Raw genomic sequence first — 19,610 nt, forward strand, 5'->3', positions numbered from 1 at the left:
AAAACTTCTGCCTAGTAATAATTGGGGGGGGAGTCAATGTTGGGCTAAGTAGAGCAATGGTTTTATTCAGTATATGGCTTATAACGATAATTTCCTATCTCTTTGTCTTGCCAAAAACAAACATTAAGGAAATTCTTCAATAATGTTAAAAAATATAATTTTTTCTTTTTTTATTGTGCCACAGTGAAATTAATGAAGTATTCATTAGCAGAGCATTACAAACAAATACATCTGTTTATAAATTTGGTTTTGAAGGGGATAGTGTGTTTAGCTGTTCAGCATGCAAAATGCTTCTAACTGGGAAGAGAAGGGAGGAGGAGGAACTTTAAGGTGTTTGAAGACAGCTGTTTTCTTTGGCAAAACAGATGACTTCTCAGTAGTCTAGATCTCAGCATTTTCCCAGTCTCTGGCACCACATATCAAACAAGAGAGCCCATGGGCAGATGGCTTTCCTCTAATTCTAAATTTGCCAGTTAACAAATTAAATATATAGATTTATATATATATTGCATGTGAGTAATTACAAAGGAATTGCAAGTACCTCCAGATGAGACATTTGTCCTTTGTCCTCACCCAGAAGGGACTGCCTCTTCTGAGACAGTGACTGTGTGACACATGCAGGCATCCTCACAAAATAGGAATACATACTTTTCAGAATGGATGTGGTACGATATGCAAAACTATGCATATTTGATTAATCACATGATTAACTGACTAAGGTTTCTTGAAGCAATAGCTTATCTTAAATCCAACTTAAAATGTGCCGGTAAGTACTTGTGATTTCAGTGGGTCTTACTTCGGTGTTCATGTGTTCAGGCTCATGAAGCTAACCTTCCGTTGAACAATACTGGCTTCACACCAAGTGGTTTCTCTTCATGCAAGGCACATGAATGTTGAGAAGCTGCTTTGGTTTTAAATGTGAATTAGTTCCATGGCAACCAGTGCGTCTATAGTCTTATCTAGGACTGTTCATGTTTTATACCTCAAGAATTGTCAAATCCTTCTAAGACTGTTTGCAAATGGCTAGTTTTGCATAAAATTGCTTGATAATTCAACTTTTTACTATGGAATAATGCATAAGTGATGGTAGTAGGATAAATGGGGTTGTTGGCAAGGAATTGATTTACTGGCTGAGAACTGTTGGCAACAGAGACACAATCGTAAGGGGAATGGGGCAAGGAACTATGTGTCACCAAAGATTTACTAATCCAAAGCACTACTGTTCTCTGTAAAAGCTGCTTGCATATTGTGGAGCCAGATTGATAACTAAGAGTTCTGGACACTTTTAGAAAAGCAAACACTGCATTCTTGAAAATCTGGCAGCTTGTTTTAAAGACATTCAAATTCTGCCTGAAAATGTACATGTATAGCCATGGTTTATATTTGCACTTCCCTGTCTGTCATCCTCTCTCCCATCACCCTTGAAATATAGTATCTCCAGGTCTATGGATATGCAGTGTGCACATATCATTTCTGGTGAAATGTGCTTTGCATGTGTGCCCATTCTTCTTCCACAATCTCTCTCTCCACCATACACATGTTCTACCTAAACAGGTCCATTTCCAGGAGGCCAAGAACTCATTCCATTTCCGTGTTCTACAAACTCTTTGTATTTAGGAAGGAGAACTGACCAGAACCTTTGGCAAAACAGGTTGATGGAAAACTTGCCCTTCTTACCCCTAGGCTGGTTGAACGTAGGAGACAGTCACTAATTCAACTTGTACTAGAGCAGCTTCTGCTACTGAGTTTACAGAGTGCAGAAGCTAATACATTCACCAACAGAAGCTTTGCCTCCATTTCCTACTTCTGCACTAACAGTAGTGGTGGCAGTGGCAGCAATTGACACAAACAAGGAAAACAATGATGCTAAGGGAGGCTGGACTCTTACTCTGGAGGGAGAGAAGGAAAGGAGAGAAATCAAGCGTACTTATTCCCCTGCTTCTCCTCCCTACCCTGAGGGCTTTCTGCCACATTAGTGCATGCTTAAAAGATGTGGCTGTATGATAAGTTAAATAAAGCGTGAAGGCATCAAGGTGAAGCTTTAAGGCTCAGTGGTAGAGGCTTGGAGGAGAGACCTGACTTTGACATGGCTTAAAGAGTCTCTAGTGAGCTGATGAGCAGTTTGGGGGAATGGTCTACATCTCTTTATATTCCCAGGTGAAAATAACCACTTGTGGGTGTATCTCTTGGGGGAAGCGCCTTGCAGTGCCGGTGTCTCTGTTCCACGTCTGTCCAATGATTTCTGCTGTCTACTCTGAGTTGTAGAAGTTGTGATGGCTGTGGTTGTACTGGTCCTCGTCCTCTCCGATGATGGGGTAGTTAGGCGTGAGGCAGTACTTGGAGTCATAGACTTGCCGTGGCAGCCCATACACAGTCATGCCCTGCTGCGATGCCCCTTTGTTGCTGCCCATCTGCAGAGAGATGTTCTGGGTGTCGCAGTGCTCCATACCCAGGGCTGGCTCAAAAATCTGGCGCTTGGTTCCAGGAGCAGTCATGCCCGCCTGAGGAGTAGGGAGAAATACAGGTGGGTGGTGGAGGGGGAAGAGCAGACAGTTAGGAAATAGTTAGCTGAAAACCATAAGAAGTTTGCAAATTGGTTTAGTGGAAGACACAGGGCTTCAGATGAAATACTTGTTTCCCCCACTTTTTAGTATTTAGTGTCGCCAATAGGGCTTCATTACTGTTACATGTGACCAAAACGTCCTTGTGTTGTACAAAGCAAAGTTCTGGCTTTTATTTGTTACCATTTCTTTTCTCCTGCCTTCTAAGGCATGGATGTGTGCTTTGGCATATTACACATCTGAGTTTATCTCTTTATCTTAGGGGAAATAATATATTTTTTGAAGATTAGAAGTGCTCGTTTTCTAAACTACTACCTTTAGGTTGGAAAGAACAGGCTAGAACTTGTTAGTGGTAATCTTATCTTGAGATAATGACCCCTGCCTTCTCTGAATTTGCTTCAGCTTTGACTTTTATGTTTTCAAAAGGCTAAAAACAAGGCCATTGGCTTTGAAAAATCATAGGCTCCTTTCAAAAATGGTCAGGCTGCTCGTATTGGATTAAGTGATCAAGCACCAAAAAAAGCAGCAGGGGCTTTATCTCTGGCAAAGTGTTAATATTTGTACATGATGCCTAAAAGCTAGTTGTACTGAAGTGCTAAATGCACAGGCAACCCTGACTAGTCCACAGAGAAATATGTTGGCAGAAACTTGTCTTAATGTATACAAGAAATGCTATATAAAAAAATAGTAACACATGCACAGCTGTTTCCCTCAGAAAAGTGATGTCTAGTTAACACCACTGATGTGCTTCATTATATTTTTGACATTTCTGAGGAACAGCTATGTACTTTTTTCTCTTTCTCCATGGAAACAGCATTGCAATGTTAACAGCATGCCTGCTGTAACAAGGAAGACTATGCTGATTGAAAGGCAAATGTTATTCTATCTGAAGGCTTGGAAAATTAAACTGATGGCAAAAGATACTGTTCTTCTCAGAGATGACACTTGAGGGCTTTGGTGAAAAGAAGTTATGCAGGGCATTTAACTGTTATATTGGTCCTGGCTCCCTTAAGACCATCTTCTCATTAAATGTACACTTCCTTCTCTAGTTGGAGCACTAAATATTCCATCTCCATAATAGCACATTTTCTCCTTTCCCCTTTCTTACCTGGCTGGCTCCTTTGTTGGTTCCCATCTGTAGACTGATTGTGGCTTGATCTAGAGGCTGGTCTGTGCCCAGCTTTGGATCATAGAGGTGCCGACGTGTGCCATATGCTGTCATGCCCTGTTGACTGGCAAACTTGTTGGTGCCCATCTAAGAAGAAAAATTGTGACAATGAAAACTGGCCATTCCACCTTTGCCATGTCTCCTCTTGGCAGTGAGGTCTCTCTCAGACACCAACAGGTAGAAAACCCCCACTGTACCCTTTTGTTGCTGTTACTGTTGTTCTATGGCTTCAAATCATTTCCAACTTCTGGCAACCCTAAGGTGACCCTATCACAGGGTTTTCTTGGCAAGTTTCTTTAGAGGGGGTTTGTCATTGCCACCCTCTAAGGCTGAGAGAATGGGACATGCCCTACCACTCAGACAATTCCTTGTTTCTAAATGTTCCATTTATGGTTCTTATTATCCCATTTCAACTCTTTTTGCAATGCTGCAGGAAGATCTAGCAATTGGAGGTCTCCTTAATTTGTTACCACTCATCACTTTTCTGGGCATTAGGTTTTGAGGTGAGACTGTCCTCTATAAACAGTACAGGGCTCAAAGGGGGCAGAATGAAACTGCTGTTCTAAACCTGATGCACAAGTTGTAAAAGAGCAGAATGAACTTGGGGGTAGCTCATTTCTAGACAGAACCCACAGGACACCCACAGCCTAGATATTTATTGCACATTGTGGTCTCTTTGGGCCTCTGCTGATGTAGGTCAGGTGCTCTACTTTGCTTCTCACTTTTCCTCAGTGCCCTTATTGATACTCCCTCTTCAATCCTTTAGTTTTTACAAAGGAAGACAGTGGGTCATAAAAATTTCTTGCATCAAGGCTTCTGCCGAAATGTGATGTTATGCTCCTATACCTGGCTCCTCTGTCACAACTTGTTACCACTTCATAACTATCATGTTGCTTTCCTGGGATTCCTTCTCTTTTTGCATAATAAAGAGGGATTACCCATATGGTAAGAGCCAGTATGTTGCAGTGGTTTGAGCACTGGATTATGACTCGAGACCTGGGTTTGAACCCCTGCTTAGCTATGACAACCCACTGGATAACCTTGGGAAAGTCACCCTCCCTCAGCCTTAGAGGGTGGCAGGCAACCCCCCCCCCCTCTGAACAAATCATGCCAAGGGTCACCATATGTCAGAAACAACTTGAAGGCACACAACACTGAAGAATTATTTGCTGGTTGATGTGATGTGCATTTATATGGAGGGAGTGTTCTGTTTTTACTACAGTGGCAACATGTGGTGGTTATAAATATTTTCAGTGTGGTAGGCTTTGCCTACATCCCCCAAGACGGTTATGTGGATGTTAAAGGGCTGTAATATCAGCATGGAGAAAGAGCTTCTTTTTATAGTATAAAAATAATTTCATCACTAACCTGCCATGTCACATAATATATCATGTATGTGAGATAGAGAATGAAGGAAATGCAGGCAGCTGCTCTGGGTTAAGGTAGCTTTCTTGATGTTTTTTAAACTTCAGTTTTTATTACCTTTGGATAAGGGCATTATCATGTAGTGCCACCAAGTGGCAGTTTAATGCCCAATACCTTCCACACAATAGGAAAACCAGATGTGTCTTTTGAATGCTCAAGTTGATTGCACTGGAATTGGGGGGAAACCCTCCACATTTCCAAACCTCTTTTGTTTTCACTTGCTTGTGGGATGATTATGATAGTGTGATGTGCTTTCAAGTCGTTTCCAACTTATGATGACTCTAAGGCAAACTTATCCTGGGGTTTTCTTGGCAAGATTTGTACAGAGGAGGTTTGCCATTGTCTTCCCTTGAGGCTGAGAGCATGTAGAATCATAGAATCTTAGGAGTTTATCACATGGGAGGCAAAGTGCCCAAATCCCATGAGTAAACAAGGTTTAAATCTTGGGAATATCCCACAAGAGTCAGATTGTTTTCAAACATCTCGGGTGATTTTGACTAACACGACATTAACCTGTGCGGAAAGCCACAAAATCACGATGCAGTTTTCCTGAAGTTAAAAAGCAGTGCAATTTTGCGGCCTTCTGTACGGGTTAATGTCACATTAATATCCAAGTCGTGCAATGTCCTCTGAAAACAATCCCACTCTTGCAGGATATTCCCAGGTTTAAACCCTGTTTATCCCCCAGATTTGGGCACTTCATGTGATAAACTCCATAGAGTTGGAAGAGACCACAAGGGCTATCCAGTCCAACCCCCCGCCATGAAGAAACTCGCATTCAAAGCACCTGCAACAGATGGCCATCCAGCTTCTGTTTAAAAACCTCCAAAGAAGGAGACTCCACCACTCTCTGAGGGAGTGCCTTCCACTATCGAACAGCTCTTACTGTCAAGATGTTCTTCCTAATATTGGAGTGGAATCTCTTTTCCTGTAGCTTGCACCCATTGTTCCAGGTCCTATTCTCTGGAGCATCAGAAAATAAGCTTGCTCTATCCTCAATATGACACCCCTTCAAATGTGACTTGCTCAAAATCGTCCAGTGGGTTTCATGGCTGAGCTGGGAATTGAACCCTGGTCTCCAGAGTTGCAGTCCAACACTCAAATGTCCAAGTCAAGGATGGTGGCCCTCTGCTAGCCACCTCCATCTTTCAATACTACAAAGGGTTCTGGAATGAAACCACACACCTGCAACCCAATGATGTTCCGGCCTTCTTTCAGCTTCTCAGGCAGGAATTTGCGTTGCTGTTTCTCAGCATATTTCACCCCAATGTTCACCTTGTTGCCTTTTGTCTTGGCCTGTACCAGGGAAGGAAACAGAAGTTACTCTCATGGTTGCTTTGTGCCAAAGTAGGAATGCAAACCAGCACCACTCTCTTTGGATCTTGTGCTCGAGAAGGCAGCATGACTTTTCCTGGAGAAAAGAGTTGGCGATGTCACCAAGTTTGAGCAGCTTCTGTCTGGCCTTCAGACTGAGAGCTGCAGGTGACCTTTCTTCTGAAACCTTATTACTGTGCTCTAACTTGGGCTCAGAATTCAACTCTGAAAAATGCTTTGTTCAAGATGAAAGGTGTCATCTGCTTTAGAAATGCAATGGCAAAGGAGCGACAAAGCCAATGCATTCTGTGAAGGTATACTCGCAACATTCCACCAATAAAGCCAGGCCACATGTGCTCAGGTAACGCATGAGTGTGATCAAAATGACAAATGTTATTAATGAAGAAGAACATACAAGCCAGAAGAGGCTCTAGCAGTTTGCTTTTGCCTGAGCCTACTGCCCCCCCCCCCCACCGGTAAAGTTGAATGCAAACCAGTTTGTACCAATGGACGTAAGTCATAGACAAAGAGTGGAACTGAGGAGGGAGAGAGAAAATGGGACATTTTAAAAGCAGTTGAAAAAGCAAAATCATAGCAGATTCATCGAGACTTTCCCTGCCGGACTGGGCAGGGTATTTGAACACTTGGAGACATCTCATTTCTTCACATATTCCCAGGCTTCAATCTGATACTGAAAACAAATTCTAGGACACAGGCTGGGATGAAATTAAGCCCTACATATTGGAATGGGACTTTTTCCTGCCCACTACCCATACAGGGAGAAAATGAGATTTATCCTCTCAGACAGCCTTTCTGAAACATTTTACTCTGGAGAAACCCTTAACATAATTTTCAGGTCTCAGGGCACTCCTACATTAAATTTATTATACAGTCACCCCTCCAAGTCTGCAGAGGGGTGACCACCATTAACCTCAATGGGGTGCATGCCCGTAGCACATGCTTCGCATACACGCGCCTCATACAGGCTTGAATATGCACGAGTTCCAAACTGCAACTGTATTTACAGCTCAAAAAAGCCCACTTTCATCATGATCTCTTGTGGAACCCTTAAAAACTACAGGCAGAGAACCCTGATTGAGAAACCTTGCACTTGGAGAAAGAAAAGTACACTAAGGATATATAACCAGCAGAATTGGAAATCAAGAGATTACAGTGGGCCCTTGGTGGGGTTTGGTTCCAGGACCCCACCCCACCCCCTGGCTTCCCCGTGGATACCAAAATCTCTGGATGCTCAAGTCCCATTATATACAATGGCATAGTAAAATGGTATCCCTTATATAAAATAGCAAATCAAGGTTTGCTTTTTGGAATTTATATTTTTTTTGAATACTTTCAAGATGTGGATAGCTGAATCCATGTATAAAGGATCTGTGAGTGTGGAGCATCAACTGTACAGGGCCTCAAACACAGAGTGGAAAATGCTGACTTGGGTGGATACTAGAAAAGTTTATACCAAACCCATATTGAGTTATAGCTTGCCTTAAAAAGTGTGAGCTAAGCTATTCTTTTGCTGCAAGTCCTGAACATACCAAATGTCCTCAAGAAAGCTATCATCCTGGGGCCTTAACCCTATTTATTTCTATATTAGTTAATATTTCTAACCCACATTTCTTTCTGCCTTTCAAGCCAGCAGACTTGGTGTTCCTCCTTCCCATGTTATCCTTACAACAATGTGAGGTAGGGCTGGCCAAGAGAGAGAGAGAGAGATGGATCAAGATGTCTGTGAGTCACCCTATGGGTTTTGTGGCCCAGGGGCTACTAGAACTGGGAACTCTGAAGTCCCAGTGCAGCCCTTTCATAGCTGCACCATTTGCAATGTCAGGGTAGAACTGAGAGCATTGTTTGCAAAGATTACTAAGGTTATATTTTTGAAGTACAATAGTTTCAATACAGTTAGCTGGCCCTCCATATCCACAGATTCCTTATCCACAGATTCAGCTGTCCATGGCTTTGAAATATTCAAGAAATTCATAAATTCCAAAAAGCAACCTGGGCAGATATCTCCAAGTGATCAATTTAACATTTTACATAAGGGACACCATTTTACTATGCCACTGTATTTAATGAGTCTTTAACATCCACGGATTTTGGTATCGATGAGGGCTCCAGGAACAAAACCCCAGTGGATACTAAGGATACTAAGGACACACTGTACATGTGAAATAATAATAATACTGTGGCACTGCCACCTAAAAAAATCCACAGGGATCCCAAGTTACTTACCATGCTAGCCAGTGCAATGAGTGTAGACTGGACCTGAGTGTGGTTTGTGTTCTCAAAGAGGTCGTTGGCTTCAAAGATGTCATGGGGCTTTACTCCATATTTGGTGGTGGCCTTAATGAAGTTCCCGATGTTCTCCAGCTGCAAAAGAAGAGAGGCCAATGATAAACCATCTGCTGATCCTTTTTTTACTCTCCTTCTCTCAGGCAACCCAGGTGACAGCTTCCTCCCACAGCTATCTAGTTAAACAAGAATATCATTTCAAGTCTTAGAGTAGGAGCAAGGCACTGTAGCTCTTTGGGTGTTTTTCTCACCATTTGACTATGCTACCTAGGGCTGATGGAAGATTTATATTAATTTATTCTTGCTCTATTGTGCAGGCAACATAACTGCCTTTTGAAGCTGCAGTTCTGTTACAAGTGTATCCCATTTCCCAAGCACTTGGAGCAGCAGAGTGGGGAAATTTAATTTCTCCCTGGGCAGAGTATTCATTGCTATTGAAGTGGTTGTGTAGTATAGGGTTACATGAGGGCCTCCAGTTCGAATGTCTTTGCTGTTTTGTGATTTTGCTTTATTTCTGATATTTCTTTTAATGTGGTCTTACTGTGGATTGCCTAATGAGAGACAGATAGATAGCTATGGTGTGTATGCCTGTGTGTGTGTTTGTGTCTGTCTGTCTGTCTGTCTGAGAACCAGCCTGGTGTAGTGGTTTGAGCATTCAATTATGACTCTGGATACAAATCCTTCTCAGCCATGAAAACCCACTAGATGACCTTGGATTAATAAATAATTAAAAAAAACTTATTTATATGACTTGGTTAGTACTTGCAGGAATAATGGCAAAAGGCAAAATGTGTTTAGGGTAAGGAGAAGAAAATAATTTTTCTGGATCAGTATATCCATTTCCCACTTCCTTGGACTTACAGTGGGATGAAATACATCTTGCCTTGCAAACCTATAAAATTTCTAAGGCTTACAGTGCATTTGTGTGAAGGAAAACATTTCACAAAGTCATGCATGCATACGAAAATACAGATGACTAAAGTTATATATATTTAAGAAACATACAGATATATGTCCTAGTCAGTGGTGGAAAATGGGTATAACAGTATGTACATTAGCCCGAAAAAGCCACAAAAAACTACATTTTTTTAAACAGACACACTCATGCAGGAAGAAAGAAATAGATACAGTATAGGACTGGGATGAGTCAAGAATACTGATGGGATTCTGATAGGACTCCAGAGACCAGGGTTCAAATCACTGCTCAGTTATGGAAACTCACTAGGTAACCTTGGACAAGTCACACTCTCAGTCTCAGATGAAGGCAATGGCAAATCTCATAACAAATATTTATTTATTTATTTACTTATTTCATTTGTATGCTGCCTTTCTCCCAGGAGGGACCTGAGGCAGCTGACAAATAAAAACTTTAAAAATCTCAATAAAATTCAAAATTATCTACACACCAATATAAAAATGAAAACTCCACGATAGGTGTGCAGGGTCACCATAAGTTGGAAAGATGTGAAGGCACACAATGAGATGGGGTGCATTATTTAGAGTATTTATCAGGCAAAAATACTTGACCCTTCAGTCAAAAAGTCTGTTAGGGCAGGATTCTTTTCTTTATGCAGAAAATTGCTCCTTTCTTATGGAAAGTAAAGCCAAAGGCTGCAGGAAACATCTTGCTCTAGGGGAGTCCTATTGTGGCATTTGGTGTCTAGGCATAATTTAGGCAAGGGATGCTGCCAGTTTTTCAGTGGGTTCCTTTTTTTGTGCCCCATTTTCAAAGACAGGTTTCTGAGAAACTAAGCACAGAGAGAGAGAGAGAGAGAGAGAGAGAAAGAAAGAAAGAAAGAAAGTTGGTTAGTTCACCTGGTGCCAGTTCTGTGTGGACTCGTTCACCTTCCTCACAGATCCAGGTTGGAGTTTGTTGATAAGCCTGAAAGGCAGAAATGGGAGAAGGGTGTTCATTTCCATGTATCTTATATGTTGCTGAAATGGTACTACAAGCATCATGTTTCTCTGAAGAGCATCAGCTTCTCAATCTGCAACTATTTTGATCTATTAGGTGAAAATGTGAGTGCTTTTTTCTATACAGGGGTGATCTCCATACAGAAGAAGCTTCTGTCTAGGGAAGAACGGGATCATCAGCAGAAAGTTGCTTTGTGGTTTATTTTTTAAAAAATACTATTCTGCTTCCCCCTCCCAACAATTCCAAAGCAGCTGACACATCTTGCTTTGTAGGGCAGGGGAGAGAGAATTAAAGACATGGAAGTACAGTGGACCCTTGTCATATGCTGGGGTTTGGTTCCATGATCTCCTGTGGATAACAAAATCCGTGGATGTTCAAGTCCCATTAAATATAATGACAGAGCAAAATGGTGTCCCTTATAAAAAAATAGTAAATCAAGCTTTGATATTTGAAAGTTATATTTTTTTGGAACATTTTCAAACCGTGGATGCTTGAATCTGTGTATAAAAAATCTGTGTATAAGAAGGGCCGACTGTATATTGAGAAGTGTCAAACAGCCAAGAATCAAACAGTTCATTATTCTATGTACTCCCCACTTCGTGATCCATGAATTTGCAGATGCTACTGAAAATACGAAGATTTCATTTGTGACCAAGCAAAGTAAGGGATTAATAAGGCTGAATAACACTAAAGCTGCCCAATTATTATGAAGTACAAAAAAGAAATGAGGAATTAACAAATGGATACAGATGAGAAGCTTCTAAGGAAACAAAACTGGCTGTTCTTAATTTACTAGCAAGGATGTTTGAATCAGACAATAAACCCAAGAAGAACAATCTGACCCTTGTGGAAAATACCTGTAACTATTGAAAGAGAGCCACTTGTTTTTTATGTGTAGCAACACAGATGTCATTTTTAAAGAAACAGGACAAAGAATAAAGAACAAAGCAGATATTAAGGAATGAGGCTATTCTTTAACTTAAAAGTAGATCTTCTGTTTTAAATAAAGATGTACATGATATATTACTATGCACTATTTTTAAAAAAATAACATGGGAAATATTTTAGAAAAAAATGGGAATTATAATTAAAAACGTCAAGCCTTGTTCAACTGATGCAGACATTTTCTTCTGCTAGGTTCTAAGACAAAGCAATTAAGGCCTATTACTTTAATTTTAACAACAAAATTAGTTTATTGTTGCTAGGTTTCCCTATTTTTGTTTTCCCCATGGAATCAAACGATGAAAATCTTATAATGGGCAATTATTTGTTTTCTGAGTCAGTTTGATCTTATTTTAATTAATTTAATTAAAAGATTTATGACTCAAACTTCTAAGGTAAACCAACCCTCCCAAGGCAGTATATATTAAAAGTAGATGGATGTGAAGGAAAAGAATATTATGGAAGATGTTGGCTTATACTTCCTAATATTGAGTGGTATTTGGGTTCATTATTAACACAGAAGAATATCTTTGGTGTGAGCACTTGGAGATTTATCATACAGATTTTGAGACTCATTCTACTGTTAACAGTGGGTGTTTCTCACTAGTTACTATCCATTTGGGTTAGTATTCTATAAAATATTCAAAATAATAAAAGAACAACCAGCAGCAGCAGCTAGGCTCCTTGACTTTTGGGCCAGTTGCCAGAATATTTCATGTAAAAAGGCTGCCTGCGTAAAACTTTTAAGGAAAGCTAAAAGAGGAACGCCTTCTCCCATATAATCTGCCTTGTACAATGTGTGCATTTTAACTGATGTGTTTTAATTGATATGGCGCGTCTGTTAATTGTTGTTGTTCAACATTCCTCAATCCATGGGGAGCCGGATAAGAAATAAATATTACAACGACTACTATTATTAGTGTAAAAGCCATTGATGACATTTTCACTTGAGGTGCATGGATGATGTACCTGTGTGTACACCTGAGGAACCAAACTGTAGAGCTCAGCCCAAAATACCATTTCACATGCTGTAGGTGGATTCTCCTTAGCCATTTTCTATAGTCTATAGAGGAAAAAGAGGCCAGGTGGGATAGAGCCAGGAGTTTGGTAGGGACAGGTGGCAGAAGTTTCCTTTTCAATTGACAACATCCACAGTGCATTTCTTCTGTCAAACAACCCTATAACCAACTTGTAAAACTTGTACCTCAGAAGGCACCACATTAAACGTGTACCTCCTGTCAGTACAGTTGGTCCTCCGTATCCACACATTCTTTCGTATTCAAGCATCCATGGCTTGAAAATATATTTTAAAATGTATGAATTCCAAATAGCAGGCTTTGATTTTGCCATTTTAAATAAGGGAAACCATTTTATTATGTAATTGTATTTAATGGGATTTGAACGTCGACAGATTTTGGTATCCTCACGGGTCCTGGAACTGAACTCTAGTGGATATCAAGGGCCCACTGTACATTATTATTATTATTATTATTATTATTAAACTTTATTTCTATAGCGCTGTAATTATACACAGCGCTGTACAAAGTCGGTAAAATTAGGAGTAAATAAAAGCCTGCCCAAGGCGTACATTCTAAGATAATAACAATTAAAAGAAGAAAAACTTCAGCCTGCTTCCTGCCATGTTCTTTGGGGAATTCCTTTCCAGTGGCTGGCATGGTATGATTGTTGGGGACAAGGTTGCAGACACTAGTCCATGGACTGGGATTCTTCATCCCCATCTTTTAAGAAACCTCTGAATCTCTTGAGCCTTACAAAAAGGGCCACAGTGCCAGTGTTGGGCTTCCTCCCCCCCCACCTCTTCTGGGGCAGAGACTTTCCCCCTCCCCACATGGCTCCTTACTCGCATAGGATGACTCCATCTTTCAGACTTTCCATGAAGCTTTCTCCAATGCGCTTCCCCGTCACCTCCTCAATCCATACCCGCAGTTCATGCTCCCTCTGGAGATCGTATTTTTGTGCTAGCTGTAGGGAAAAACAGAATATTTTAAAATTAGAGCAAAAGGTCAACAAGACTCCAGGCACTAGTCTGGCATGTGACATCCACAGCCCTTTGACATTCTGCTGTTTCAATGTCAACAGCATAGAGTTTGAAACTCTAACCTAGAATCAGGCCGTCCACAAAAGATAAAGCACCACTTTCGATAGAGAAATTGATACTATGTCTAGCCACTTTTCAAAGAGATGATTTTGCCCACTCCGAACCATATTGCCCTACTAGCTTATGTCTGAAACTACTTGTCCTGAGTTGGCACCCACCTGAACTTGTGTTCATTTCTCTAAAACTGTGAATACATTCACCTGTTTCTAAGGGAATGTGCTAATGCTCAAAAACATTGGTTGTGCTTCCATTCTTTGGAATATATGGATCTCTCAAGAATATATAGCGATGAATGCAATAATATATGCATCCCATCAGGACCAGGGACTACAGAAGATCTGTGTGTTAAGGCAGGCATCTTCTCTTTTTCCTCCTTATTGCTCACACTATTCTGATATTCTCAAACATACCACTGGACTTAGAAAGTTACTTTTTGGAACAACAACTCCTATAATTGGGATTCTGGGAGTTGTAGTCTGAAAAAGTACCTTCCACAAACACTGCCCTTGTTAAAATACTGATTTAGCCTTCTGGAGAGAAGGAAGTCTGTGGGATCTACTCCTAAGAACAGAAAATTGCAACCACGGTTGGGAACTGAGTTATGAAATTTGAGGTAAGCTGACAACATCAGTATTTATTTTAAAAAGCTGTAATCCTGCAGGCATTTCTATGTAAACATCCATAGGATCCTGTCTTGTTTTCAGCATTTAACATCTTTATTGAGCGTAAGCATTTTGGTTTGTCAACAGAACAAAGTGCATGAATGTAATGCTCAACAAGCTGAGAAGAGCCTATAGCTAAGGTGTGGGGCACGGGTGGACACTTAGACAGTGATTCTTGGTGGGAAGATGGCGAGACAAACCCACAAATTTCATTTGTAAAATGTTGGCATAAATATCAGTGCGATGGAAACTTCAACCAACCAGAGAGGATGACGTGCCACCAGAATTTGGGCTTTATGTACCACTGGGAAAAGCAACCTTGGCTGTAGCTTGCCTCTTTATTTGGAAATGTGTTTGCAAACAGGTCCTTCTAAGGGTTTTGCAGGCCCCCACTCCTGCCCATGGATCTTGGACTCCACTGGTCTCCTGGGAACGTGGGGCAAGAGTGACAGGAGATGGTTTTGAGGGCTTCATGATGCCCTGGCTTGCAAAAAAACCCACAATGGTATTTGGGGCTTTTGAAAGGTCCACATTCTCTGTCAGCCAAAAAGTCCAGATGCGTAAATCATTAAAGCTGGCTTGCTTCACAGACACATTTTTATTTCTTTTTTCTTCTGTTGTTTTATTTTTATTAAAAGAATCTCCTAGAGCAGTGGTACTCAAACAATTTACCCTTGGGTCTCCCCTGTACATCTACATGCAGACGTGACGTGCCCCCCCTCAACATAGTATATGAATAAAAACATTTTGTTTAATGAGTGTGCTTATTTTCATTTGTGCATTCATTTTTATTCATATTTTAACATTTTATAAGTAACTACCGTAGCTGTACCCAACCACGCGTTGCTGTGGCTCAGTCTGGTTTAATGGAAAAGAGATAAAAGAGAAAGCACACTTTTCTGAAATATTTAATTTCACAATGCTTGTAGGTACATAATATTTTTGGTTGTTCCATTGTCTGTGTCGATATAGAGATTGTGTGGTTTGCTGACTCTAGAACACGGAATGTATAATTGTCCATGTGAGAAGCAATCAATGTCTAGATCTAAACCACACAATTCTAAAGATTGGCCCTCAAGATTTGTTGATGGTGATTGCAAATGCCAATCGAATATTTAGCATAGCGTGTGTAGCTGTTACGTCCAACAGATGGCGCTGTTTTTTAAAAAAACCTATTTTTACCTGTCACAGGTGTGACATCTATATGATAGTAGGTATATGTATCTAAAAACAGGTGTATATTTGAATGGAATGTTGTGTCAAAATTTCAAAGCAATCAGTGAAGAACTTTCGAAGATTTAAGATTTTGAACAAACGAACATTTACATATTTATTTATATAGATTAGCTTTCTTCAAATGAGATCAAGTTTATGTAAATTCAGTCAGCCTTCCATATCCATGGATTTTTTTATCCCCAGATTCAAGCATGCACGGCTTGAAAATATTCTAAAAATACATAAATTCCAAAAAGCAAGCCTTGATTTTGCCATTTTATATAAGGAACACCATTTTATTATGCCATTGTATTTAACGGGACTTGAACATCCATGAATTATGGGGGGGTCCTGGAACGAAACCACAGTGGATTCAAGGGTCCACTATAAATTCAATATTTAACTTAACACGTGTGTAAATTGTTCACATAAAATGTTTGGGAGGAGGGATCAGAGCTTTCCATAAGTTGGAAATGACTTAAAGGCACACAACAACAACACCCTTAGCCCCTACTCTCTGCTCCATTTCTTGGCTTGAAGGGTGCATTGCTTGCTCTCCCTCACTTCTGTTTTTTCTTTTGTTTCTGCCTCTGCTGCTGTGCCTTTTAATAATAGGCTGGCAGACTCATTTAGCAGATAAACAATTTGTTGGTGTGCAGAGAGAGCAACAACGGAAATCTTCACCATCTTCATTTTAGAGAGTTGTTGAAGGCATGTAAGCAAAACCAACAGGAAACAGGTTGGGCCTGCTTCTCCCTTGCAACCTCCTCTGGGCTTGTCAGACTATGCATTGTAGTGAGAGGTGGGGAATTGATGATGTTGGACTGCAACTTCCATCAGCCCTAGTCAGTTTAGCCAATGATGAAACATGGTGGGAAATACAGTCCAACAGCTTCCCTGCAGTAATTTAAACTAACAGCCACATCTCCCTTTGGCCTCCTGAGTATTTTGTTGTTGGATGCATCTCTACTGCAGAAATAATCCAGTTTGACACCACCTTAATTGCCATGGCTCAATGCTATAGAATGCTGGGACCTGTAATTTGCAAAGCTCTGGTGCCACAACAAACTACAGTTCTCAGAATACCATAGCATTGAGCCATGGCAGTTAACGTGGTGTCAACTTGGATTATTTCAGAAGTGCGGTTGTAGCTTTTGTCTTCCCTCTTTCTTCCAGTCAATAGCATGCAGCCCCATTTCCCCTTCACCTAAGCCTGGAGTAACATTTCACCCTAGTTCCACTTAATCCTTGGTTTGCTTTGCCTTCACTACTTTCTGCTCCCATCTGCTGTCCTCAGATCCTTGCTTTTCAATTTCTCACCCTCTCTCCTGCTTTTTCAAAAACTATGCTCAGCAGCTTCTTTTTTTCTCCCTAACAAAAACTGACAAGTTTTTAATCCTGCCAAACTGACCACTTTCCCTTCCTCACAGAATCTGCATTAAAGTCTGGCGTACCTTTTACTTTGTGGACATTGCATTGCACCAACTCCCCCACTTAACAACTAAGGCTTCACTGGCACAATCACAATACACTATAGATTTCTCTCCTTTGTCAACAGCTCCACAGTATTACACAGAACAGTGTGAATTATGGACTGGTTGGTGATGTGTGGATGTAGGGCTGACTCTTTCTAGCTGTAGGGAGCTGGACCAGATAAGCCTTTTACTGACTACAGAAGCACATCTCCAAATGTGGCTAGTTATCTCAAACTGGGGCATGAAATTGAATCCCAGCAAGTGTTTTCCAATACAAGTACTATAGCTACTGAATCCCAGCGGTGGAATACTGTGATTTGGCAGTGTTATTGCACAAACACTTATCGGCTAATTCCCATAATACAGGAGAGGGGAACTATGGCCCTCCAGATGTTGTTGGAGATCTTGATTCCTTGCAGTTGGCTTTGCCAGCTTGGGCTGATTGGAGTTACAATATTTTTTCTATATATTTTCTCAAGTTGGTATCCTTGTTGAATGTCTCATCTTTTCATATGATTTCCCAAAATTATGTATTTTTCCTTCATCACTTCCTTTTTATCTTCCCCTTTGGTAGCTGAATGTTGCCTTACTCATGGGTATGCCACTTGCAGTCTGACACAGCATGAAAAACTAGATTGGTTTTGCACAGTCTATAAGGCAAGAGCAGAGAAGGAAGGGAGGCTGAAGGAGTTGGTTGAACAGGTGCTGATATATGGGGCAGTAGAGCCCTACGTAGGTAGGAAGGACTCTGCCAGTTCACATTTCTCAAATGAAATGGTCCCATGCCATTCAAACAAACAACTCGCTTGCTTAGCACATATATTCATGTATAGGTCTAGAAATTTTGGTCAAAAGACTGACCCAAAAACCTGAGTCGACTTATCCACAGGTCAAGGTAAGTACTGTAATTTAATTCTTATTTTTTTAAAAAAAGAACAGTTCCCTGATGAAAGGCAAGAGCATAATCTGGAAGCAGTGGTCCCCCTACTCTCTCATCTATCCCACTTTTAATGTGAACACAAACAGTTATGCCTGCTGGAAGCTTATAGGTCCTTTGGCATTGTTTTCCTTTGCTTATCCTTTAGATCCTGTGTTACATGCCCCTGTGTTTTACCCTTGACTTATCCATGGGTCATAGCAAAAATCATAATGTTGGCCCCAAAACCTGCCCTCAACCTATACATGAAACCGACTCATACTTCAATATATATGATATTTCAATGTTTACTGTATATACCCATATATAAGTCTAGAAAGTTTAGTCAAAAAATTGACCCAAAAAACCTAAGTTGACTTCTCCACGGGTCAATGTATGTACTGTACTTTAATTCCTATAAAAAAGAAACCATCCCTTAGTGAAAGACAAGAGTATAATCTGTCCTCGAAACACTGAATCCATTCTGTTCTCTCACCCAGCCAGCCTTTAGTATGAGCACAGTTATGCCTGCTGGAATTTTGTAGGTTTTTTGGCACCGCTTTTCTTTGCTTCATCCTTTAGATCCTTTGATCATGCCCCTAAATTTTACCCTTGATTTATCTACTGGTCATATCAAAAGCCACAATTTTGGCCCCAAAACCTGTCCCCTACATATATACAAGGTCAACTTATAGTAGAGTATATACATTATATTGTGCCCTATATCATACAGATATGCCCTATCTACAATTTGAAAATGCTAACATCCACTCTTATCAGCTATTCAGCTACAAGGGTAGACTAGACACAATACCATGACTGTTCCTTTTTGGAAAGACTGTTGCTGTAGAAAGCCTGGAAAGATCAAGATACATGAGGCACTTGTGTGAACATTTTCAATATGGTCTTCATCCCTTTTAAATCCAAAACAAGTGTGACCTGGATAAGAGGCTAACACATGAAAGGGGTGGCACATTCCCTCCCCACTTGCTGACTATTCTTATGATCAAAGTGCCCTACAGTCTCCTTTCTTCCTTCCTTTTGTCCGTCGATTTCTTCCTCCCCACTTCTCTCTCTCTCTGACACACAAATTTGGATTAAATTCATCTGATGGAAGAAGCAGTATACAGTACAGGAGAATAATTTCCTCCAGTGTGAAATTCTGATCCAGCTTGCAGGTTTTTGCAGCTGCTGTAGCTTTGAAAACACGAAACACACACTCAGGGCAAACATTCCTATCCATTGTACTCTGAGCAGAGCCCTGGGCCACAGATTCTGGAGTCAGCTAATGGACCAATGGATGGGATGTGCAAGAAGTTCATTCTAGCAACAGCAAGCCAGATGAGGAAAGACTAATTCAGTATTGCCTAACTTCTTGTTGAACTGGAAGGACTATGAGCTTTGTTCGGACAACATTCTTTTCTTACAGCTCCATGCTGTGTTCTTGGCCAGCTGTTGTAAAGGTTAGCACAATTTACTTTTACTTGGGGTGTGGGCAGGAGGATATATATGAACATCGCTGCTGGCTAATCCAGTGCTATCAATAATAATAATAATAATAATAATAATAATAATAATAATAATAATAATAATA

The 19,610-nt window shown here is 40.6% G+C and overlaps 1 protein-coding gene across 1 annotated transcript in view; it reads right to left on the minus strand.

The window, feature by feature from the left end:
• Window positions 1-155: 155 nt before the first annotated feature.
• CNN1 (calponin 1) overlaps window positions 156-19,610 on the minus strand; it is a 106,411-nt gene continuing 86,956 nt past the window's right edge. The window contains exons 4-9 of the mRNA XM_042448439.1: window positions 13,491-13,612; window positions 10,588-10,654; window positions 8,713-8,850; window positions 6,340-6,450; window positions 3,670-3,816; window positions 156-2,501 (exon numbers count right to left, since the gene is read on the minus strand). Coding sequence (XP_042304373.1) covers window positions 2,250-2,501; window positions 3,670-3,816; window positions 6,340-6,450; window positions 8,713-8,850; window positions 10,588-10,654; window positions 13,491-13,612 — 837 coding nt within the window. The 3' untranslated portion in view covers window positions 156-2,249. The remainder of the gene's footprint in view (window positions 2,502-3,669; window positions 3,817-6,339; window positions 6,451-8,712; window positions 8,851-10,587; window positions 10,655-13,490; window positions 13,613-19,610) is intronic.

The sequence above is a fragment of the Sceloporus undulatus genome, chromosome 2 (assembly GCF_019175285.1).
Source record: "Sceloporus undulatus isolate JIND9_A2432 ecotype Alabama chromosome 2, SceUnd_v1.1, whole genome shotgun sequence".
Lineage (NCBI taxonomy): Eukaryota > Metazoa > Chordata > Lepidosauria > Squamata > Phrynosomatidae > Sceloporus > Sceloporus undulatus.